Here is a 26,372-nt window from a genome sequence, read left to right as displayed (position 1 = left end):
CTTTGTCATTATTTCATGTAAAATAATTGTCAGAGTGCAAATTAGATGAGTCAGAGATGCTATTTCTTGGCTCTGCTGGTTTGGCCATTTTTTTTTTTTTTTACTGGAGGCATTTGTAGTCTAGAAAGTATGTTCCTGGACCTCTTAAAAGAGGTCTACAGTGTCGGATTGGTCACCTGTGATCCTGATTCGCTCAGTAGTAAACAGGAGCGGAGTGGAACGCAGGATCTGGTCTAAGAAGTAACTATAACAGGACCGCTTGGAAATAGTGACCATAATATAATAACATTTAACATTCCTGTGGTAGGAAGAACACTTCAGGAGCCCAACACTGTGGCATTTAATTTCAGAAAGGGGAACTATGCAAAAATGAGGAGGTTAGTTAAACAGAAATTAAAAGGTACAGTGACTAAAGTAAAATCCCTGCTAGCTGCATGGGCACTTTTCAAAGACACCATAATAGAGGCCCAACTTCAATGTATACCCCAAATTAAAAAATACAATAAAAGAACAAAAAAAGAACCACCGTGGCTTAAAACTGTGTAAAAGAAGCAGTGAGAGATAAAAAGGCATCTTTTAAAAAATTGAAGTAATTTCCTAGTGAGGTAAATAAAAAGGAGCATAAACAATGCCAAATTAAGTATAAAAATCTAATAAGAAAAGCCAAAAAGGAGTTTGAATAACAGCTAGCCAAAAACTCAAAAAGTAATAACAAAATATTTTTTAAGTACATCAGAAGCAAGAAGCCTGCTAAAAAAACAGTGGGGCCCCTGGATGATCGAGATACAAAAGGAGCACTTAAAGACAATCAAGTCATTGCTGAGAAACTAAATGAATTCATTGCTTCTGTCTTAATGGCTGAGGATGTTGGGGAGATTCCCAAACCTGACCTGTCCTTCATAGGTGACAAATCTGAGGACTTGTCACAGATTGAAGTGTCATTAGAGGAGGTTTTGGAATTAATTGATAAACTTAACAGTAACAAGTCACTGGGACCAGATGGCATTCACCCAAGAGTTCTGGAAGAACTCAGATGGGAAATAGCAGAACTGTTAACTATGGTTTGTAACTGATCCTTTAAATCAGCTTCTGTACCTAATGACTGGAAGATAGCTATTATAACACCAATATTTAAAAAGGGCTCTAGAGGCAATCCCGGCAATTACAGACCAGTAAGTTTAACATCAGTACTGGTCAAATTAGTTGAAACAACAGTAAAGAATAAAATTGTCAGATACATTGAAGAACATAATTTATTGGGCAAAAGTCAACATGGTTTCTGTAAAGGGAAATCATGTCTTATTAATCTATTAGAGTTCTTTGAAGGGGTCAACAAACATGTGGACAAGGGGGATCCAGTACATATAGTGTACTTAGATTTCCAGAAAGCCTTTGACAAGGTCCCTCACCAATCGCTCTTACATAAATTAAGTTGTCCTGGGATAAGAGGGAAGATCCTTTCATGGATTGAGTACTGGTTAAAAGACAGGAAACAAAGGGTAGGAATAAATGGTAAATTTTCAAAAAGGAGAGGGGTAACTGGTGGTGTTCCCCAAGGGTCAGACCTAGGACCAATTCTATTCAACTTATTCATAAATGATCTGGAGAAAGCAGTAAACAGTGAGAGTGGCAAAGTTTGCAGACAATACTAACCTGCTCAAGATAGTTAAGACCAAATCAGGTTGTGAAGAATTTCAAAAAGATCTCACAAAACTAAGTGACTGGGCAACAAAATGGCAAATGAAATTTAATGTGAATAAATGTAAAGTAATGCACATTGGAAAAAACAACCCCAACTATTCACACAATATAGAGGGCTAATTTAGCTACAACTAATCAGGAAAGAGGTCTTAGAGTCATTGTGGATAATTATCTGAAGATGTCCATGCAGTGTGCAGTGACAAAAAAGTCAAAAAAGCAAACAGGATGTTAGGAATCATTAAAAAAGGGATAGAGAATAAGACAGAGAATATCTTATTGCCCTGATATAAATCCATGGTATGCCCACATCTTGAATACTGCATACAGATGTGGTCTCCTCGTCTCAAAAAAGATATACTGGCATTAGAAAAGGCTCAGAGAAGAGCAACTAAAATGATTAGGGGTTTGGAGCGGGTCCCCTATGAGGAGAGATTAAAGAGAGTAGGACTTTTCAGCTTGGAAAAGAGAACACTAAGGGGGGATATGGTAGAGATATATAAAATCATGAGTGGTGTGGAGAAAATAAATAAAGAAAAGTTATTTACTTGTTCCCATAATATAAGAACTAGGGGCCACCAAATGAAATTAATGGGCAGCAGGTTTAAAACAAAAAAAAATGAAGTTCTTCTTCACACAGTTCACAATCAATCTGTGGAACTCATTGCCTGAGGAGGTTGTGAAGGCTAGGACTATAACAGGGTTTAAAAGAGAACTAGATAACCTCCATGAATTTAAGTCCATTATTAGCCAGTATGGGTAAGGAATGGTGTCCCTAGCCTCTATTTGTCAGAGGGTGGAGATGGATGGCAGGAGAGAGATTGCTTGATTATTACCTGTTTGGTTACTCCCTCTGGGGCACCTGGCATTGGCCACTGTTGGCAGACAGGATACTGGGCTGGATGGACCTTTGGTCTGACCCAGTATGGCCATTCTTATGTTCTTAGATGATGCCCTGTATAAACAGTTTCTCTTTCGTTTAAAAGGAAGGTTTCACTTTTTGTGGCCAATGGCAATACCAACATTCACAAAAAAACTTTCAATATGCACTTCAGTCCCAATGGACTTCTAGTCTGAATGCTTAGTTGTTATAAAGGACAACAGAATATTAAGAATGAAAGAACTCCTTGGTTCTACTTGTTCCTTTGACATCTGCACTTTTAGGGAGCTTAGATACAATCATTTTATAATTTTAAGGAGCTAGGTACATAGAACCAAGAAGTAGGTCAGTTGGAAGTTTTCCATATTTAAGTTTTTGCCTCTCCAAATTTTGTGCAGTCAAGAGCCAAGTTTGCCTAGAGCCAGGTGTCCCCTGCTGATTTTTTTTAAAATGCAGCAAATTGTAGTTATATATTTTCAATACAGAAATGCCATTGCTCAGAGCAGTCCCATGCTGAGACCTGTAGTATCTGTATGCCATACATATATGTATTGAAGACGGTGGGAACTTTTAAGCTAAATTGTGAAACTGTAGATCAAACTTTGGCCAATTCAGTTTAAAATGTGTATTTTATTTTCGATATAAAGTGTAAAAGAATGTCTTTATATGTATAAGCTCTAGGCTCCCTGACAGTACAGGCAGTCCCCGACTTTGCCAGAGCAAAGCCTCAGAGGCGCGGCACCCCGCTGCCGCTGCGGCTCTGCTCCCCATGTCCCTGGTCTGCTGGGGGGCGGGGGGGGCGCAGCTAGTATGTCCCCCCCCCCCCCCAGCAGACCAGGCTTTTGTTGTGGACCCTGGGGCAGAGCAGCTGGGGCGCTGCCGATTGGTCCTGCAGCACCCACTCTGGGCACTACTGGAACAACCCGGCAGCACCCCAGCTGCTCTGCCCCAGGTCCTGATTCAGCCACTGCTGGTCAGTTTCAGCAGTGGCTGAATCAGGACGCCTGGGGCAGAGCAGCTGGGGTGCTGCTGGGTTGGTCCAGTAGCGCCAAGGAGCGAGGAGCGGTGCTACCGGAGCAACCCAGCATCACCCCAGCTGCTCTGCCCCAGGCGTCCCCAAGTCAGCCGCTGCTGAAACTGACCAGCGCTGACTACAGGAAGCCCGAGGCAGAGTTGCTCTGCCCCAGGCTTCCTGGAATCAGCCACTGATCAGTTTCAGCAGCAGCTGGCTTGGGGTTCTTAAGTTGAATCTGTATGTAAGTCAGAACTGGCGGTCAGTTTCAGCAGCGGCTGAATCTGGACGCCAGTTCCGACTTACATACAGATTCAACTTAAGAACAAACCTACAGTCCCTATCTTGTACGTAACTCGGGGACTGCCTGTAATTAAACTTACAATCCTAACAGTAATTTAAATTTACTCTCAGAAATATCACCTAGCACCACAATACAGTAAGGAAAGTTAACTAACCAGCCAATGTATACTGCTGCAGCAAAACAAAACACAAAAAATCCTATTCAACCCCAAAAAAATCCATCATAAAAACACCTCCCCCCCCCCCCAATCTTGGTCTTTATCATGAAACAACAAATACAAACTATTTCGGAACAGGTGGGGATCCAGTGTCAGAGAGTAGAGCCCTCAAAATATCATCCCACTCTGTTGCCTATCTCTTGTTGCAAGATGGGAATCAAATTTAACTGTCTCCACTGGACTCAGCTGTGATAGTATTCTATCAGGAGAATATATATCTGTGTGGATCCCGCTCCAGCTGCTCATTAAGCTTCTGTGCAAGAAGAAACTCTTTGAATAGCATTCTTTGCTGGGCCATCCTTGTATCACGAATGACCTTTGAGCTCTTCCCCCACCTGAGAGCATAAAAATCTTAAATTGTCTATAGCATTTTGTGCCATTCTCTTGAACTTATAATGGCATATTTGAAGCCCTTAGACTTCAAATTCTGTCCATCATGTAACAAATTCATTCTTTAGACTGTCATGAAGTGGGGGGGTTTGTTTGTTTTTTTGGTCTTGGTGAGAGCCATGTGGACTACTGTTGCTTGGTAGTACTTTTTCTAAAAGAACAAGTACATACAGGGACCCTTGGTGGAAGTTTTACCTCTTGAAAATATTAGTGAAAAAATCTTTAAACCCTGGTGTGATAGGGTGTACCAGCCCCGCCTTAAAGAGATGGTGGTAGTCTTGGATAATGACTCTGGCCGTTTGGCTGCCCGGCTCTGCTTTATAGGGAGCACAGAAGTGTCTTGTCAGAGGTCCTGCCCCTTCCAGGGCCACTTCAAAAATTAGTGAAAATTATTGCCCACCCTTGGTCTAGAATTATGAGTGATCAAAGCTTGCATAACATTCCTTCCTTTAAAGAATTTAAAGAATTCCAACATGCATAGTCTCATGGTTTAAAGAATTCCAACATGCATATTCTCATGGATCACGCATCTGCAATGTACTGTGTAAACAAGCCAGGACACAATCAATTTATGTAGGGCCTGGGGGGGCTGTTAGGGTAGTGGAGTGGGCTCAGGGCCAGTGTGCCAGCTGGGGTCTGGGTGGGAATTAGGGTGTGAGGTGCTTAACTGGGGAAGCTCCTGTTTGCTAGGGGGAGGAACAGGTGGCTCCACATGGCGAGTGCTGTCTCATGCTGACTTGCTGGCACCCCCTTTAAGAACAGATGTCTTACACATGACTATTACCAGGGCTTGACAAATAATGCAATCTCCTTGCCTGTAGCGAGTAGATTGCAACCAGGAAGAGCCAAGTTTGGGTGATCTGCGCAGCTGGCGAGCCCTGCCTATTACAATGTGATGTTCCTTATCCCCCAAGCAGCACAGGTCATTGATACGTAGAATTCACTTTGTTGTGTTAACCAGTATGGACTTGATATGTCATGCATCATCTCCATAGTGATGCACATAACAAAGTTCATTAAAAATATAAAGGGAACACTGTTTGCATCATGGAACAAGAGACACAGTCTACTTTCTGATGGTAATAGAAATGTAGCCGTGTTAGTCTAGTCTTGCTGAAAAAAAAACAGGACTATGTAGCACTGTAGAGACTAACAAGATGGTTTATTAGGTGATGAGCTTTCGTGGGCCAGACCCACTTCCTCAGATCAAATTGTGGAAGAAAATTGGCATGACTATATATACCAAAGGGATACAATCAAAAAAATGAACACATATGAAAAGGAGAAATCAAGTTTCAGAACAGAGGGAGGATGGGGGGGAGGGAGGTAAATGTCTGTAAGCTAATTATATTAGAGGTGATAATTGGGGAAGCTATCTTTATAATGGTTAAGATAATTAGCATCTTTGTTGAGACCTCGGCGTAAAGTGTCAAATTTAAGCATGAATGACAGTTCAGAGGATTCTCTTTCAAGTCTGGTGTTAAAATGTCTTTGAAGCAAGATCCAGGTAATCAAGTCATTGAGACAATGCCCTTTCTGGTTGAAATGGCAAGAAACTGTTTTTTCTTTGTGATTCTGTCTAATATCTGTTTTGTGTGCATTGATTCTTTGGCAAAGTGTCTGAGACGTTTGTCCAATGTACATAGCAGACGGACACTGTCGGCACATGATAGCATAAATTATATTTTTGGATAAGCAGGAATATGCATTCTTGATCTTATAACTGAATTGGTTAGGTCCAATAATGGTATCAGCAGAGTGAATATATGGACAAACGGGGTTTGTTGCAAGGGAAAGATCCTGGGTTGATATTAGTGTGGTTTGTCCTGTGGTTGTTGGTAAAAATCATCTCGAGGTTAGGTGGTTGTCTATAGGAGACTATGGGTCTGTCTCCCAGAGCCTCTCGGAGTTTAGTATCCTGTTCCAGTATAGGTTGTAGTTTATTGATAATGTGTTGGACAGGTTTAAGTTGGGGGCTGTAGGTGATGACAAGTGGTGTTCTATTGTTGGTTTTCTTGAGTCTGTCTTGAAGTAGATGGTTTCTGGGTATTGGTCTGGCTCTTTCAATTTGTTTTTTTATTTCTCCGGGTGGGTAATTGAGGTTTATAAATGCTTGGCAGAGGTCCTGAAGTTTCTGGTCTCTATCAGTGGGATTAGAGCAGATGCGGTTGTATCGAAGGGCTTGGCTATAGACGATGGATCATATGGTTGTTCTGAGTGGGAGCTGGAGGCATGTAGGTAACTGTATGAGTTGGTGGGTTTTCTGTAGAGAGTGGTGTCTAATTTACCATTGGTTATTTGTACTGTGGTATTCAGGAAATGGATCTTTTGTGTAGAATGGTCCAGCCTGAGATTGATGGTGGGGTGTAGGTTGTTAAAATCTCTGTGGAATGTCTCCAGTGTTTCTTGGCCATGGGTCCAGATCATGAAGATGTCATTGATGTAGCGTAAGTAGAGAAGGCATCAAAAGGGATGGGATCTGAGGAAACGTTGTTCTAAGTCAGCCATAAAGATGTTAGCATACTGTGGGGCCATGCGGGTACCCATGGCTGTGCTGCTGATCTGGAAGTATAAGTTGTCCTCAAATTGGAAATAATTGTGGGTGAGAACAAAGTTGCATAGGTCTGCTGTCAGATTGGCAGTAGTGTCCTCTGAGATAGTGTTTCTAATTGCTTGTAATCTGTCTTCATGTGGGATGTTGGTGTATAGAGCTTCTACATCCAAGGTAGCAAGGATGGTGTTATCGGGGAGGTTATCAATGTTTTGTAGTTTTCTTAGGAAGTCAGTAGTATCTCGGAGGTAGCTGGGAGTTTTGGTTGTGTAGGGTTTGAGAAAAGAGTCTACATGGCTGGATAATACAGTAGTGAGCGTGCCGATACCTGAGATGATGGGATGTCTGGGGTGTCCAGGTTTATGGATTTTGGGAAGCAGATAGAACAATCCTTGTCAGGGTTCAGAAGGTGTTTCTGTGTGGATTTGGTCCCAAGTAGATGTAGGGAGGTCTTTAACACCAGACTTGAAAGAAAATCCTCTGAACTGTCATTCATGCTTAAATTTGATGCTGAGGTCTCAACAAAGATGCTAATTATCTTACCCATTTTAAAGATAGCTTCCCCAATTATCACCTCTAGTATCATTAGCTTACAGATCATTAGCTTCCGCCTCCTCATCTTCGCTCTGTTCTGAAACTTGATTTCTCCTTTTCATATGGGTTCATTTTTTTTATTGTATCCCTTTGATATATATGGTCGTGCCAATTTTCTTCCACAATTCGATCTGAGGAAGTGGGTCTGGCCCACGAAAGCTCATCACCTAATAAACCATCTTGTTAGTCTTTAAAGTGCTACACAAGTCCTGTTTTTTACTTTCTGATGGAGTTTCCTGGTTTCGGGAAGGCAGTTTCAAATGTGCTAAGATCAGTATCCCAGTATATAAGTGTGTAGCTGTAAATAACAGATTTATTGATATGTTTGGGGTGGTTACTAGATCAGTGAAAGCAAGTGTGGTGATCCATGGGGTAGTTGTAAGGTTCCATTGTTGAAGCTGATTATGGTATAGAAGAAGTTGATGGTGGAACAAAAGTGGTCTAGAGAGAATTTGATAGAATTGTTATATTTGAAGAGCCCAGCATAATCCAGATCCACTGGAGGCCCCTATACTGAAAATCTTTTGCTTAGTTCCATTAAATTTTTCCTTTTATCAATTTCAGCATGTCACACTCTATCCAGATTTTTAAAGAGGTTACTAAGTTCTTACTCCAAAAGTTAAGCCCCTCCAAAGAGAGATTCTTGCATCCCTCTACTGACTGCTCATCTCTTCACATCAAACATAAGCTATTTGTCTCACTGTTAGGTAGGATGAGCATAGACCATTAAAGGCATTATTCTCACATTTGCTATCAAGATACCGACTTCCCTTCCAGTTAACCCAAGATGCCAGCCTCCATGTAATTAAATGTTCAAACGAGCACCTTTGTATTTTCTTCCAGGCTGCCTCATACACATTGAACAAGTTCCCATACCCATTTGTAAACCTTACTCATTATCTTCCATCTTTTCTTGAGATAGGCAGTGAACCACTCCAGGTACTGTTATCACTTAGCTTAGCACATGGGTGAGCGATAATTTTTGATTGGGAGTAACTACAAGAATTTGGTAAGTGGTGAAGGACTGCAGTCTTCCATGATATTAATGGTGGAGGTGAGAGGTTTGGGGTAGAAGGGTGCAGAAGGGAGCTTGTGGTAGGAGATCGGTGTACAGGAGCGAGTCTGGGATTTAGGAGGGAGTTTGGATGAAGAAGGGGGCTGTGACCTGGGGCAGGTGATTGGGATGCAGGAGGATGTGCAGGGTCTGGGAGAGGAAGTTGTAACATGAAGCAGGGTTGCAGGAAGGGGAGCAGAGGTTTGGGTTGTGACTTAGGGTCGGAAGGGATTTTGACAGGTTATTGGAGGGCAGAGTCTGAGAGTGGGTGTGAGTTCAGGGAAACAAAGGGCAGGGGGGAGGGAGGTTCTGGGGTGCCAGAGAGTAACTCTGTCCAGGAAATGCTTACATAGGCAGCTCCAGCCCAGCAGGTCCCTCAGGCAATCTACCTGTTTTCTGTGCCCCCCACGCGCCACTCAGAGCAGCTGGCTGCAGGGGCCATGTGCTGTTCTGAGCAGAGTGAGCCCAGGTGGGAGTGGTACTTTGCGCACTGTCTGCCCTGCAAACAGGCAGATCCCACTGGGTAGAAACCGGCTGATTGGAGCTGTGAGATTGTGCTGGGGTGGAGCAGCACATAAAGTTTCTCCCTCCCGCAGCCCGTACTGCCCAGTCCCCACATGCTCTGAGGGATCCAGTCCTTGGGCTGTATTTTGCCTGGCTGTGACTTAGCAGAACAGCATGTGGCGCCCCAGCTATATTACGTGAATGTTCCCTGAGCCTCTCACACATCACGCAGAGAAAGTCACCAGTGAATCTTCCAAGTCCCCAGCATTGCACACACACCCCCAACTATATATGCCATCTTACACTAGTCAGAAAACTGAACAGTGTTATTACCCAGTTAGCCCCTTTCCTCAATGCAGAGAGGATGCATGCTAGTCTTTGTGAACTGAGATGAGATTTCCCAGCCACTTCAAGCAAACACTATTTTGGATAAAATATAAAACAGATTTATTAACTGTAGAAAGATTTTAAGTGATTATAAGTGGTGGGCACAAAAGGTCAGAGATAAGAACATAAGAATGGCCGTACTGGGTCAGACCAAAGGTCCATCTAGCCCAGTATCCTGTCTACCGACAGTGGCCAGCACCAGGTGCCCCAGAAAGGGTGGACCGAAGACAATGATCAAGTGATTTGTCTCCTGCCATCCCTCTCCAGCCTCTGACAGACAGAGGCCGAGGACACCATTTTATCCCCTGGCTAATAGCCTTTTATGGACCTAACCTCCATGAAATTATCTAGCTTCTCTTTAAACTCTATTATAGTCCTAGCCTTCACAGCCTCCTCTGGCAAGGAGTTCCACAGGTTGACTACACGCTGTGTGAAGAAAAACTTACTTTTATTCGTTTTAAACCTGCTCCCCATTAATTTCATTTGGTGTCCTCTAGTTCTTCTGTTTACCAAAGAATATAAATGGTAAGTGCATAATCTAATCTTAAACCTTATTAGATTAGCCAGTATTTGAATCAAGCAATTTTCCTCACCCCACTGGATGTTGCAGGTAAGTTATATTTCTTGGTACACAAGCTTACCCTTTAAGCCTGGGACTAGTCTTCTCAGTCCAAATCTTTGACTCCCAGCACCCCAGCTTATGTAGGGGAGGAGAAAGGCAAAAGCATGATGCCATTGTCCCCTATTGTATATGCTCAGTTCATGTGCCTGGAAAACATTAGTCCCAATATGTCCTGGTTGGCTTTCCTAAGTCACAGAGTTAAGATGACCGGATAGGAAGTGTGAAAAATCAGGACGGGATGGGGGTAAGAGGCGTTTAAATAAGAAAAAGCCCCAGATATTAGGATTTCCCCTGTTAAATCAGGATATCTGGTCACTCTACATAGAGCTGTGCATTCCCTTGTTTGTGAGGCTTGCAAAGCTCTCTTGCAGCATTATAAATCCCTTGCTTACAACTCGCCTGCTGATTAAGTATTGTTTAACACCCTCCTAGGAAAATATTACCTTTTTTGAAGAAGGAGAACTGGTAGACCCTCAAAATTACAGAATTTCAGTAACAATCCTACAACAACATCTCCTAATTTTATGTATACTAACAATATACATATTTTAACCAAACAGTGGGTTTCAGGAGATTGTGACTTTTCATATAATATCTTGCATGGCACCATATCATTATAAAAAATATATATGTATGTGTGTGTGTGTGTGTGTGTGTGTGTGTATATATGTGTGTGTGTATATATATATATATATATATATATATATAAAATTTAGATAATTATAAAATATAATTATATGGTGGGTGATGATGGGGTTCACCAGTGTTACTTTGAGGCACAGAGTGCCACAGTAAGTAGCCATTTTTCTTTAAGTAGTTGGGTCAAGTGCTTCAGCCATTGGCTAGTTGCATAAAAGAAACTGGGTCACACTTGTAAAGGTATTTAGATACCCAGAGGTGCTGATAGGAACTTACATAGTCACAAAATGGCATATATGCTTAACTCCCATCACTCCCTTTAAAAGTCCAAGGTAGCAATCACCCATCCTTTTCAATGATTATATGAAGAATTGACTTTTTTTCCCAGGATTATTTCTGCAAATATAAAATATCCAGCACTTAAGAAATAATTTAAATTAGTACAATGATTTATACTTGTAATACAACACTTTTTTTTCTTTTCGTAGCGGGAGATAGCCCGGAAGCTTGCAAATCCCAAGCAGCCAACAAATCCTTTCCTGGAGATGGTCAAATTTCTTTTGGAAAGAATTGCCCCAGTGCATATTGACTCAGAAGCAATTAGGTAGGCTGGGAGATCATATTGACCAATTACCGACTTTCAAGTGGATGTTAGTACCAAGATTATCTTTCATATTAATTTACATTTGGTACAGAAATACCTGTCTGCATTTTTAAAAATTGTTTATATAGTTTTCTTCATTTCTATGAGTCTAAAAAATTTAATTTATTTTTTTTCCAAGGCTTAGTGGTGCATGTTGTGGAAACAAATCTAAAACATGCTATCTATAACTTGACTATTTGGATGGCCTTCCTTGAGGAAACTAGGCATATTTAACTTCCATATAGCTAACATTGGACAAAGAATGCTATCTAATAATTGAATCAATTACTTTTTCTTTGTGGATTTGAGGAGGAGGAGAATCTTGGGGCTCTATTTGTGATTTAAGTGGCACTTGACTGTGTAGCTGAGCTAATACTGCCAGTACAATTTGGGGGAAGGCTTTGGGGGAAAGTTATATTGAGGGGATTTGGGATCATTTACTAAAAACTGTGTGTGTGTGTTTTTATATGCTTTTGATTTATCTGAAAATGGCTTTTTAAATTAAATATTTCCCAGCAAAATCAGGAACCTATAAATTATAACATCTTTTTACTAGCCCATGAGAACCAAAATTTGAAAGTATTTTAATACTGACCAGTCTAGTTTAATGCCAAAACTAAATGACGCTAATGTGAAAATTCTTTGTTATAATAGTCTGTCGCTGTTAATGAAGATGATTAAGTTTAAAAATATATTATTTATTTTAATTTCTTATTTTAGCGCGCTAGTAAAACTGATGAATAAATCAATAGAGGGAACAGCTGATGATGAAGAGGAGGGTGTAAGTCCTGATACTGCTATCCGTGCAGGACTTGAACTTCTCAAGGTATTCTACAGCAATATAGATTAGTTTTCTTACCCTGTTTGGTAATGGACTCCCAATCCAACTTAAACAACAAGAAAGGGGGCTTAGGCTGGATATTTCATAATGATATTTTTGCATTAATCTTCTTACTAAAACCAGCCTAAGCACCCTTTCTAGGTATATGTCAGACTCTAGCTTCATCTCTACACAAGGGAGCTCACATTTACAACAGAATCTAATAAACTACACCTGGTATGTCAGGAACCGGCAAGAGCCTGCATAAAGCCAATGTCTGTTAAACAGGAGAGGCAGCAGGAAAAACCTGCCTTTCTGTTACATTCCTTTCTCCTTCCACATCTTTCTCCTCAGAAATTATTTTTACTCTTCATAATGCAAATGCTAAATATTGCAACATTTGTTTAATATGAAGATTTGCTAACATCCCATCAAAAGCATCTCTGTAATTACTCTCTGTATTTGCCTATGTCAGTAAAAAGAGTTGCATCCTCCAGTGATTTCTAGATACACTAAAGGAGCTAGTCACTGTATTGTAATCAGTACTTTCTAATCTAATCCGTGAGACTCTCCCCTAGTTCTTAGGAGACCCTGATTAGTTTTCCAATTGCATCCCATATTAAAGTAACAAATAGTGTACCGGTCAGTTGTGGTGGTGCCCCAGATTTTCAATCTGCAGGGGAATTGAAGCCAATAGCAGTGATCAGGAGTCCTTATGGATCCAGTTGATGCCAGCAGACTCTACACCTATAATAATTCAAGCCAGACATGTCTTTCTGAATCCAGCTTGGTTACCATTTCTCCTCTTAACTGTATGGGCCCAGTACATCCCCTCCACACTGTGTAAGACCAGACTTTCCCCAGTATCTCAGTTGTCATAGATGGAGGGAATGCCGAGGCTGCTATTCATTGTAGGCATGTACTGGTGAATACAGTGGAGATGAACAGGATAACTGTTCCTAAATAGAATAATGTAAAAAAGCCTGACTGGAGGAGACAGTTTTGGAGGCAGCAGCTGGGCCCTTCTGGAACTAGATTCTTTGATCTCTTCTGGAGCTTTTGTACTGCTGGGACTGCTTGCCAGATGGAAGATTTCACTGGGAAGAAATTATCAAGAGAACAAAATTCCCCCCCCCCCCCCAATGTGGCCATAGGCAAGTGAAGGAGAGGTGAGGAACTGAGTGGAGGAGGCACATTCTGTTTTTCTCCTTGTACTAGGGATTCAAGTACCTTGAAAGATCTTAAACCTCCAAAAATGCTTCAAGGGTGTTGGGGGAAGGCTCCAGAAAAAGGAATTTCAAATATCACCACTACATGCGCAAGCCAAATTCTAAACTCAAAATGGTGCTGCTGAATTTTCTGAGATGGTGTGATAGAAGATCTGTAAGCTGTACAAATTGTTCTTGTATTTAGCAGTCATGAGTTCTAATGATGTAATATATACAGTTCACTCCTTGTTAAACTCATACATTTCATTTTTGCTGGGTGTTTTTGAATTTCAGACATTTAGACCTGAAAAGTGATTTTGAAAGGAAGGATTTTGCATTGTATTTGATAGCAATATTTATTAACCTTTTCCAATTTGAGCTGTTATAAAACATTATGGTATAAAAAACTGATGGAGGACAAACTCTAGGCTAAAACTCCTGTTGATGTGGAACGTTCTCTGAGATCCCCAGGTGCTGAGTCACTTCCCCCCTTCCCCGCCCAGCCAATCTTTGTTTTCAGTTACTCATAGAGCCTTTGGGGACTTTCATTGCTACTGATCCCAGAGAATTTCCCAGACTGTGGAATAAGAGCAAGGGAAAGTCACCCCATTGGTCTGGATCTCAGGAGACCTCACATCCTTACACAAGTTATTGCTAGGGCCCTACCAAATTCACCATCCATTTTGGTCAATTTCTCAGTCATAGGACTTTAAAAATCATAAATTTCATAATTTCAGCCATTTAAATCTGAAATGTCATGGTTTTGTAATTGTAGGGATTATGACCCAAAAAGGTGTTATGTGGAGGTTTGCAGGATTATTATTGTTGGGGGGAGGGAGGCGGAGGTTGCACTAGTGTTACCCTCCCAATGTTGCTACTGCTGATGGTCACACTGTCTTTAGAGTTGGGCAGCTGGAGAGCAGCAGCTGCTATTCCCGTCTGAAGGCAGAGCCACTGTCAACACCCATGCAGAAGTAAGGATAGAGGGGATAATATTGCCTCCCCTTACTTCAGTGCTGCTGCTTGAAGAGCTGGGTCCTCGGACAGTAGTCACTGCTATTTGGCCACCTGTCTCTGAAGGCAGTGCAGAAATGAAGGTGGCAATACTGTGATCCCCCTAAAATAACCTTGTGAGCCCCTGTAACTGACCCTTTTGAGTCAGCTCCCCCCGCCCTTTGAGAAATGCTGGCTTCCTCTGTGAAATCTGTAGGGTAAAAGTACCAAAAAGAGCAGATTTGCTGTCTGAGACGCGTTTTCCATGGCCATGAATTTGATTGGGCCCTAGTTATTGCAACAGGCCCCCATCTTTTCTAGTACGGAGAACCGGGCACCAACTAGGGAAAATACACTATGCACGAAGATGTCTGTTTACCCACAGAGGCACCAAAGCTGGTACAAGATCCAGTGCCTCCAAAGCACATGGACTTTAAGGTTAAACTGAAATAGTTATTGGTACCACCTTCTTCTGCCAGCAGAGAAGGGGCCATGGATCACACTTCCTAGTACTGTCTCCAGTACCACCCAGCATACAGTGTTTAGAGTCTCTGGTAGTATCTAATTTTCTTTGTCATAATGATCTTCGGATCTTTGAAGAACCTGTGTCGTCATTGCTCCAGGTTACTGACATTGATTCCCAGACAATACAGACTTAAGTTTCCAAATGTGACATACTGTCTGGTACCAACACTGTCACTGGTTCCTCAAATCCAAAAGGAGCTTCCAACCAGTACCATCTAAAGAAGACTTGACACTGGTACCCATTCAACCACTGGCAATGCCCTTCTTCCCATCAGATGGACATGGAAGTGGCAGCTCATCTGACTGAGATGTCCTTACAAGGCTCCTCTGCTTTACTATTCCAGCTTCCTTCCATTGCATTGCACCACACAGAAGCCCCTGCAGGACACACACCCAGCACGCCCTATGGCCTTCCCCTTTCCTTCTCGATGGGCTTATTGGAACACACGAGCCCCTTCTGGCAACAAGATTGCATCTCTACAGGATTAAATTTTATAAGAGGATGTGCCAAAAGCAACAGCCACTATCGACCTTGCTTCACAGGAGTAACTAGCAGAGGAAGAAGAAACACATTATCTCTTACTACAAATCCTCTTCCTTGCCAGATGCAGTTGTTATGCCTCTTGCAAAATCTTACATTGACAGTTTCAGTACGTTTCAAAACTGATAACAAAGACTTAGCAAGTTCTGTAAGAAGCCATGTAGGAACCTTGTTGGACATCCCTTATATGACAGTACTGGGCAAAATTGCTTGGCCTATCAGTGATGGCTCTACTGGCCACAATCTGTATGTTATGGCAGTTCTCAACCATAGTGCCACACACGTAAACAGACAAATGAAAAAAAAAATACCGTATTCTGCTTAAAGTATTTTTTCTTCTACCTTACCCCTAAATCCCAGTGGTGGAAGCTGTCAATAAACAAAACTGGGAATATTTATCCTGTTCAACACCAGCAAAGAAAGAGCTAAAATAACTAGACTTTCTGAACTGCCCTTAGGTAGTTAAACACTGGCACCATAACATAGGCACTTCAAGCCTCAAACCCAGCCTCACCTATACCAGGCCTCAAACTGTCTTCCACAGGGGAAATTGCAGTAGTAGGAAAAGGCAGCACTCGAGCCCTGGCCAAGGTTTTAGCCATTCAAAACTTTCCTTCATCTCTAAACAAACCTTTTGAAGGTGTGTTTAACAATGGAATATTAGCTTCCCTCCTGATGCAGACTGCCCTACCTTTGCTTCCCAACTATCCCTTTTCTACCGTATCTGCTCCCATATCACCTCTGACTGTTATGCCCTCAGCATGATAGAGAAAGGATACTCCATTCAATTCTCCGCCCTTCCATCCCTCTTCCCCCATCCCTCTTAAAGACCCCTTCTCACAAGCAACTCCTTAAAGGAGGTGCTTTTGCTCTGGCTCCCGGAGCAGTAGAAGAATTTCCTCAGGAGTACAAGAGCAAGGGGTTTTACTCTCAGTATTTTCTAATACCAGAAGCCAAGAGCAGCCTCATGCCCATTCTTGACCTTCATGAACTCAACAAGCTCGTAAAAGAAACTCAAATTCTGCATGGTCTCTCTCATCTCCATTATTTTATCCCTAAATCCAGCAGTCTGGTAAACTGCTTTTGACCTAAAGGACACTTACTTTCATATTAAGGAAGTTAAATGTAGTTATCTAATGAACCATGTAGTCAATACAATTTGTATCAACTACACGACTAGTATATAAGGACTGCTATGCAGAGCCGCATCTCTATTTTGTATAGCCATCACTTCACCTCACAGGAAATATCACAGAGTCTCAGTGAAAAACACCCACTACCACTTTGCAGTCCTGCCATTTGTCTTGTCCTTAACCCCCCTGGATCTTCACAAAATGCATGGCAGTTGTAGTGGTGTTTTTACACAAACAGCATGTGCAGGTCTTTCCATACCTGGATGACTGGCTGATCAAGAGCTGTTCCAGACTCCTGTTGGAGATCCAAATCCAATTGATCAGAACAGTTTTGACAACCTGGCACTCCTTTTGAACAAAGGGAAATCCATTTTGTCTCCAGTTTAGAGGATAGAATTTATTGGAGCTATCTTTGACACGAACCAGGTCAGGACATTCTTATCCGAGTCCAACTTTCAGTCTCTGATCAACATTATCTACAGCATTATGCCATTTCCCACCACCACAGTGAGGAACTTCTGGAAACTTACAGGACACATGGCTGCTTGTTCCTATGTGGTACAATATGCCAGGCTCATGCCCCTTCAGGCCCATGCCCCTTCAGGCCCACTATATTGACCAGCCCACAGTGGACTAGACATGATTGTTACTCTGCAGTGTCTGGTGCTAAACTCCTTCCAATGATGGATGAACCCATCAACACCCACTCCAAAGCCCGTTTTCTACCCTGTCAGCCATCCTAGTTACTTGTGATGGATGGAGTCTGACTTGGGTTGGGTGGCACACCTAGCAGACCTTAGGATACAGGGTCTCTGGCCTCAGGCTGACTTAGCTCTACATATCAGTATCAGAGAACTGAGGACAGTGCACCTCACATGCCTGACCTGTCAAACATATGTATCAGGACACTGTATATTGATGATGACAGATAATACAACAATGGTGTTCTGTATCAACAAATGGGGGTGCCCGCTCCTCTCCCCTGGGAAAATAGGCCCTTCTAGGAGACATTTGTGTGTAGAACATTCAGTCCACTTTCAGGCATCTTATGTTCCTGGAGTACAGAACAAGCTGGCAGAACTCCTCAGCAAATCTTTTCACAGATATGAGTGGTCTCTTCTGAATTACTCCTCCTTGAGGTGGAGTGCTTCCCAAGTGGATTTGTTTGCTACATGCCACAAGAGGAAGTGTTAACTGTTTTGCTCGTTCTAGAACTGTCGCCTGGGCTTCTGTGACGACACATTCCTCCTCTCTCGGAGAGATCATCTCCACTAAGCTTTCCCACCAATTCCATTGATTCACAAAGTGTTCCTTGAGGTCAAGAGAGATCAAGCACAGGTCATATTAATAGCAGCATCCAGGCTTTGTCAGCAGTAGTACACATCCCTCAATGTCGGTGCAAGTGCTCCTCACATTCCCTCTTCACCAGTATCTTCTGACAGAAGACCAAGGTCATCTCCATCTCCTGAACCTCGAGTCCCTATATCTCACGGCTTAGAAGCTCTGTGGCTGAATGCCAGAGAGCTTCCCTGCTCAGAGCTTGTTTGTCAAGTCCTTGTGGGTAGTAGAAAACACTCCGCAAGGGCCACTTACCTGGCCAAGTGGAAGAGAGTCTCCATTTGGACTTCACAGCTCAGTTCATCCTCCACATTAACATCAATTCCACTTATACTAGACTGCCTACATCAGGGCTACTGAACACACAGGCTGCATGCGGCCCACGGCCCGGTTGTTTGTGGCCTGTGGTGCAGTTTGGGTTTATGTGGAGCTCAACACGGCCTGTGTGTAGGAGCCTTTGAACATGGCCTACACTGAGAACAGGCTTCACAATGGCAAGGCATCTCCCAGCGGGGGTAATCATTGAAAGACGCAAGCGGACGGGCTGGCTGGAACAGAGGGATACAGGGTGTTCATGTTTCTAGTCCTCAGGGAGGAGGTGCCGGAAGTGCCAGGGCATTGTGTGAAAAAGCTATTTGCATGTACAGGCAGTCCCCGGGTTACGTACAAGATAGGGACTATAGGTTTGTTCTTAAGTTGAATTTGTACGTAACTGGGAACTGGCTCCAGATTCAGCCGCTGCTGCTGAAACTGACTAGGGGTTGACTACAGGAAGCCCGAGGCAGAGTTGCTCTGCCCCCAGCTTCCTGGAATCAGCCACTGATCAGTTTCAACAGTGGCTGAATCTGGAGCCTGGGACAGAACAGCTGGGACGCTGCCGGGTAGGTCCCCCCAGGACCAACCTGGCAGCACCCCAGCTGCTCTACCCCAGGCGTCCACAACAAAAGCCTGGTCTGCTGGGGGGGGGGGGGGCGCACTAGCTGCGCCGCCCCCCCCCCCCCCCAGAAGACCAGGGAGACCCAGAGCAAAGCCGCGGAGGCAGTGGGGTCCCGCGCCTCCAAGGCTTTGCTCGGGGTGTCCCATGTCTGCTGGGGACCCCTCCCAGCAGACCAGGGACACCCCGAGCAGACCAGGGACACCTGGAGCAAAGCCGCAGAGGCGGCGGGGTCCCCGCCTCCAAGGCTTTGCTCGGGGTGTCCCTGGTCTGCTGGGAACCTCCCCAGCAGACCAGGGACACCCGGAGCAGCTTTTCGCGCCCCGGAGGACGTGGTGGCGGGACTACTGCGCGTCTGGGTGGTCCCGCCGCCCGCTAGTTCTGGGGCGAGAAAAGCCCCGTTCGTAAGTGCGGATCCGACATAAGTCAGATCCACGTAACTCGGGGACTGCCTGTATATGCAATCACACTTAAGTTGCGGCCCTTGGCATGTGCTGTAAGTATCATTCTGGCTTCCGGGGCTTCCAAAGTTGAGTAGCCCTGACTTACATCATCTGAAGCACCAGGGTCTCTCCATTTCATCTATAAGGGTCCCTTGGCCACTATATTGGCATTCTATCTTGGGGCATAAGGCTGCACAGGTCAGCAAGGCCGTCTGTCAAGAGCCATATCAGCACCACTCCTGGTGCTGGTTAAGCTGACCCAACAGTTGCTGCTAGGCAAAAATCCTGCTTTTGTGCACGCACACACCTAATTGAAAGGACATGAATAACACATCTTGAAGAACAACAGTTATGAAAGGTAACTTTTTTCTCTGCAACTCTGCACAGAAGACATCGTCTTCTGGAACTTATGTATATCTCTGCAAATTTCCCTGATTGCCATGCATCTTCCAGCGGTTAAGAACACTCTGGCAGATTCCATCAGATCTTTCTCTAGAGAGCACAAGTGATATCTTTATGGTTGTATGATTACAGGCTTGTTTCTGTCAATGCGAACAAAAAGTGAAGTGCTCTGGAGTGGAGTTTGCAGCCTGTGCTCTCCGAGGCACATCTACACTAAAGGGAAAGGTCTACTTAAGATATATCAACTCCAGCTACATTATTACATAGCTGGAGTTGACATATCTTAAATCACTGTCTGCAGAGTGGAGAGTTTGTTCCCATCAGCTTCCTTTACTCTTTGTGAGGAACATAAGAATGGCCATACTGGGTCAGATCATCTAGTCCGCTTTCCTGTCTTCCAACAGTGGCCAATGCCAAATGCCCCAGAGGGAGTGAACAGAAAAGGGAATCACCAAGTGATCCCTCTCATGTCATCCATTTCCAGCCTCTGACAAACAGAGGCTAGGGACACCAAGCATACCAGCACCATTGGGGCCGCCCTCTCAGTTATAATTAGTGGGTCTTCACTTCACCCACTAAATCATACTCTGGAAGATCGATCATGACAGAGCTGATCTTCAGCATAGTGTAGACATGGCCTGAGTGACACCTTCTTTGTGTGATGGTCAGGGATTCTGAGAGATTTTTCTCTCAATCCCCTTGTTTTCCTGGGTACTAAGGAAAATCAAGCAGAACAAAGCACACTGTGACATATGGCTGGGTTGGGCACATCAGTTCTGTTATCCCGCCCTGTGAAAGCAAGATTCAACATGCCAGCTAATCCACTCTACACCTGAGGGAGTGAACCTGTTGCTTGTCAGTCATGTATTTGCATGGATTTTGAACTTAGAGAGGGTCTGTTCAGGGTCCTACTGAGTAGTAGTTGGAAGCATGCTATCAGGAAGGTTTGCCATTTGTGTGGTCAATAGGGAATTTTTCTTACGTGGTCTGAGGTGCCAGTTGTGGTAGGTAAAAGTTTTTCTTAAAATCCTTGGGACTGTCTCTCAGCTACCTTAGTGTCCTCTTGGCAACCATAGTTTGTTCACCCACCAGTGGGCACCTCTGTGTTCTCATAGTTAGTCACATCTTCGTTCCTGGAGGGCTTATTTAGGTTCTTCCAATGGTGAAGTCCATGCCAAACTGGGATTTTGAGATTTCTCAAAATAAGGTTGGGCTATGAAAATACCTTGAATAAATACGTTCAAATTACTTTAAAAAACAAAAAACCTGGATTTTAAAGTAATGGATGGGGAATCCTGAACAATGTTAGTAAATTTATTTTAAGATGCATCTTAAGATTTGTTACAAGAAAGCACCTTATGTCATCGGCACACTGCTGTTATTTCTCATAAAGAAAAATAAGAAAATAAGTATGTTTGTTGGTAATCCATTCTGCATGCGCAAATACATTTTTCGGTTTTGCTGTGTATCTACAGGTTTTGTCTTTCACACATCCTACCTCGTTCCACTCTGCAGAGACATATGAGTCTCTCCTGCAGTGCCTCAGGATGGAAGATGATAAGGTAGCTGAGGCAGCTATTCAGATTTTCAGAAACACAGGACACAAAATAGAAACAGACCTGCCACAGATAAGATCGTGAGTTTTTCTTCACATACTGATAGTGTCTTTAACACTTAAGTTTGCCCCCTCCTTTAATCTATTCACCATGTTGATACTAAAATGATTTTCCTTTCCTATTTTTGTGAATATATATACCTGTTACCTAACCACCTTGATCCCTTCACTGGTTCCTTGTCTCTTTCAACATTTAAAACTCCTGTTCTCACATAACTTTTATGTATTTGTTGTAGATATAGTGTAAAGACATTTTTTTAAATCTCCTTAAAATATACATTTAAAAATCAAAATCTAATCTGGCTCCCATTTTAAAATATCAGAAACAAAAAATATCCAATAAAGACTTAATTTAACTCTCCCAGCAGTATTTCTCCCTAATGCTTTCCTTTATGTAGCCTCTTGCATCTTTCTGAGAAATGAAAAAAGATGACCGCTGAAAATTAAAAACTCTGGCTGTTATGGCCCTAATTGGAAACCATCTCAAGATATGGGGCTCTAAAAAAAGAACACCTGTTGCCTGTCAGTCATGTTTTTAGTATAATTTGGGTCTAAATCAGGTGCTTCTGCTAACAATAACTGCATCCAGTCATGAGGAAAAAGGCAACTTCTTCAGCAGTTTCAAGCCACTTAGGGCTGTAAGTCAAAACCAACACTATAAATCAAGTTGGAAATCTGTAGGCAGCTAGTGAAGATTATAAGGTATAGGTTTCTTGTGCTTGTGGAAAGAAAACACTATCAGAATCTAGCTGACAAATTCTACAGAGGGTAGGGAAGGGAAGGGCTGAAATAAGGTGTACCAGTTGTTTTGCCAGCGTAAGCCGCATCAACACTAGAAGTGCTTTGCCAGTATATTATACCAGTATACCTACATTGGCAAAGTATTCGTAGTATAGACCTGGCCGTAGGGTTTGACCACTCCAGAACATGCTATGCTCCCATTGAGGCAAACAACTATGACTTAATTTTGAGCAATTTTATCCGACATGAAGAAATTCCGTCAATTGGAGATATGTGATTCATTTTCTGAGCAAAAAAATAATCTCAGATTAACCTAGCAAATTGAACACGATTTTGCAAATATGATAGTGGAAGCAAAGAATCGTTTCTTTGTCTCTCTCACAACAAGATAAGAGTTTTAAAAATCATTGTTGCAGTCTGTCGGATTTGAATCTAGATTTGCCCCACCAATGTTCTCTTTTGCTTCCATTGTTGCAGGCCCTCTGTAAATCAAGGTGACTTATGAGGCAGAAACTGTGGAAAAGAGCCCCAGAGGTCACTTCATATATGATTGAGGACCAGAGTAGTGAAGTATTTCACCAGTCCATAAATAGTAGTCTGCCAGAGAAAAGGACTTCTCCCTCAGACCCTTTTGGAACTCCTCAGGTCTCTCTAGTTTCTGAGAGAAGCCCATCAAAACAGGTTCTAGCCAGACATGGGAGCTGAAGCCCAACTGGAGATCAAAAGAGCCAGTGGCTAGTCTTAGACCTATGACAACATTAAGACTCTCTACCTCCACTGCTATCCCATACACCAAACTAAGTATGTGCCTAACAACAATTTTTGCCTGAAACAGTCTGGGATAGTCCCTTGGTGACTGAAATCCTGGGTTATTTCAGGTAACTCACTTTTCAAGTGGATGTTAAAGTTACCAAGCACTATTGGCCTTGACAACACCAGTGCCACCATAGCGAGGAACTGCAGCAGATCCCAAAGGTCTTCATTGTGCAATGGAGTGATTGATACATAAGGGTCAGTTCCAGCTTAACTTGTATTTCTGGACTCGCACATGAGGTGGAGCCAATTTACTTCCCTGTCAAGTTCCTCTCTCTCAACAGAGAGGGTAGAATCCTATTTCTCATGAGACTACAGAAAAAGGCAAAGAACTCTTTACCCTTGCCACATACTAGACACATACAGTTCACATGCATATTCAGTCCATCTCATCAGCAAATAGCATGCTCTCTGAATCCCCAGAATATCTTCTGGATTTCTCTTAGAGCTCTTGCTTGTAAAGATTGGGTTGGGGCCACAATGGCCAGACTCACTTTCATGGCACTGCGTGACCTTTTCCAGGATTCAACCCTATTCCTTGTATTGTGCTTTATTGCCCTGCCCACTCTTCCCAGTTTGTTGTTCTTTTTGTTTCTTTTTCTCACTCATTTTGTGACCTATTTTATGTCCTATTCTTTGTGTGGAATTACCTCTCTTTGACAATGCATGATGTCCTTGGTTTCATCCTTTAAATCTTTACTCAAGAGCCCACTACTTATATCTAGATATATAATCAACCTCTAATCAACATATATTTCAAAACTTCATTTGTTGTAATACTGGCCTCTCCTTTTTTTCATCCATTCACTGTTGTTTCCTAAAATTATATTATTTCTATTGTAAATTCTTTGCAGCAGAGATGGGGTCTGTTTTCTGTAAAGCACAGTACAGAATTGTGGTGCTATTTCAATATTCAAACAACATGACTTTTCTAAGACCACTGATAATTCCAGTAATACAGAAGACAATGCAGCCATTCGATACATCCCTCCTTTGGAAATCTGGTGTAACTCTCATTTATATTGGAGAGCTCACAATTCATTTGACTCCTGTATTATCTTATTTCCTTATTCATTTAATTAAACCTACCATGGAAAGCTTAGATAGTTAGGGGTACATCTACACTACAACGTTAATTCGAACTAACTTAGTTCGAATTAGTTAATTCGAACTAACGGATCTAGACTAAAAAACTAGTTCGAATTAGCGTTTTGCTAATTCGAACTAGCATGTCCACACAGAGTGGACCCTGAACTGGGCTTAAGGATGGCCGGAAGCAGTGCCGGCAGGGCATCAGAGGAGGACTTAGAGCGTGGAGATGCTGCCTCAGGCTAGCCCAGGGCTGCGCTTAAAGGGACCCGACCCCCACCCCGGACAGACAGTTCTCAGGGGTGCCCCGCTTGCAAAGCAGTTTTGGCTTGGATTGCCCGGAGTACCCACACTGGGCACATCACACCACTCGGCCATCAGCCTGGCTGCACTTGCCGCAGGCTGCCATCTGGGGAGAGGGGGCAATTGGGGGGCTGCAGGAGAGCTTCCACCCCCAGAAGCCCACAGAGCCAGCCCAGTCCTCCCCATCAGGGGCTCGTGCCCCAGTCCTCCCTCACCTCCTTCCACTTACCCTTCTCTAGCCCCTCTTCTTGATGCACAAAATAAAGATAACGTGTGGACAAAACTAGAAACTCTGTTTATTTAACAAAACTCGGGGAAACTGGGAAAAGGAGGTGGGAGAGGGGAAGAGAGAGGGTGGGAGAGGGGAGGGGGAAAACTGGGAGGAGGGAGCTGAAAGGGAGAAGCAAGGGAAAGGAGGGGGTGGGGAAACTGAAGGATCAGGGGTGGGGGGTCTCGCCGGGCCAACCACCTCCCAGCACGGCGAGGGAGGGGGCCTCGGCGTCCCCAGGGGGATGGGGTGGAGGGTGCGGAGGTTGAGGTGGGGGGTGTGGACATTGAGGAAGAGGTTGTGGGGGTTGAGGAGGGAGAGGTGGAAGGGGGGGCAGGAGTGGGAGGAGGGACAGCAGTTGGGGGGGCAGCAGGCGCAGGACCAGCATGGGGCACCATGCTCTGCAGCAGGAGCTGCAGGTTGGTGCTCAGCCCTCGGAGCTCAGCCAGCAGCTTGTGGCGGACCTGCAGGTCTTCCCGCATCCAGGCCTGTAGTGTGCGGTGCATGGCTCGCAGGGCCCCCAGGTGCTGGTCCCGGTACTCCTGCTCCGTGCTGGCGGTCATGAGCAGGCCGCGGGTGCGGGAGCATGTCCCGGGCGGGGTGATGTGCCCTGCACGAGCAGCTGGTGCAGCTGTAGAGAAAGAAGTGGTCAGTTCTCCCTGGGGACGCAGAGGATGATGCCCAGCCCCCTCCACAACGTGAGGGTGACCATGTCCTGCACTGTCACAGCCGCTGTGCTTGTACAGAGGCCATGGTCAGGATGTCTGGCTCTCCCCGGGACTGGGAGCTGCCCCAAGACCGCACCCATGTCCCTGTGCCATGTATAGTGTGGCCGGGGCGGCGGGGGGGAGGGGAGATGTCCCCTGCCTCCGTGTAGAGGGGACATGTGAAGGGAAAGCATCCTGTTGGGTCCTGCCCCGGGGTCGGGAGCATGTGCCTATTGGGCAATGGCCCCTGGGTGTCACGCAGCTGGAGCCACCTGCCCAAGGGTGGCATGGCACGTGCTTGCACGTGTACAGGTGTCTGCGTGATCTGTGGAAGGCATGGCCCACGCACGCGGTCTGTGGTCTCCCCCCCTCTTCTCCCCCCCCGCCCCCCCGAACTACTTAATTCAAACTACTTACCTGGTACGGTCTCCCTGGACGACCCTGCTGGAACAGCTGGCGGTGGCCCCTCTGGTGCGCCCAGGTCAGGGCCCTCTGGTCCCGGCTCGATGTCCCCCGGGCTGGCACGGACCGCCCTGCCCCCCAAGAGTTGGTGGAGGGCAGCGAAGTAGGGGCAGGTGGCAGCCCCTGCAGCGGTGCCGCCCCTTGTGGCCCTGGCGTACCCCTGCCGCAGCTGTTTCACCTTAATTCGCACCTGCTCCTGGGTGCGCCTGTGTCCCCTGCTGGCCATGGCGGCTGCTATGCGGCCATAGACGGCCGCATTCCTCCTCCTAGTGCGGAGATCATGGACATTGGGGGCCTGCCCCCAAACCTCAATGAGGTCCATGATCTCCGCACTAGACCAGGAGGCCGCGCGCCGTCTGCGGCCCCTGGCTGGCCCCTGGGTGCTTGGGGACTGGGCAGGGGACGGCTCACTGCCACTGGCTACCTGGCTCATTGTGGGGCCACTGGCTCAGGGGCAGAGATTGCTGGCAGGGCTGGCTGACTCCAGTGCCGTCTGGCCAGAGTCTACCCCTTTAAGGGCCCGGGGCTGGGGGAGAGGAGAA

At 44.4% G+C, this 26,372-nt stretch overlaps 1 protein-coding gene across 6 annotated transcripts in view; it reads left to right on the top strand.

Moving 5' to 3' along the window:
• PDS5A (PDS5 cohesin associated factor A) overlaps positions 1–26,372 on the top strand; it is a 152,618-nt gene that overhangs the window by 96,437 nt on the left and 29,809 nt on the right. For all 6 annotated transcript variants that reach the window (XM_025187940.3, XM_075930551.2, XM_025187941.3 and 3 more), the window contains exons 17-19: positions 11,341–11,456; positions 12,216–12,321; positions 21,308–21,468. In XM_025187940.3, coding sequence (XP_025043725.2) covers positions 11,341–11,456; positions 12,216–12,321; positions 21,308–21,468 — 383 coding nt within the window. The remainder of the gene's footprint in view (positions 1–11,340; positions 11,457–12,215; positions 12,322–21,307; positions 21,469–26,372) is intronic.

Source organism: Pelodiscus sinensis, chromosome 4 (genome assembly GCF_052426305.1).
Source record: "Pelodiscus sinensis isolate ZL-2025 chromosome 4, ASM5242630v1, whole genome shotgun sequence".
Taxonomy (NCBI): Eukaryota; Metazoa; Chordata; order Testudines; family Trionychidae; genus Pelodiscus; species Pelodiscus sinensis.
The sequence above is the reverse complement of the archived record's forward strand: the minus strand, read 5'-3'. Positions and strand labels throughout refer to the sequence as shown.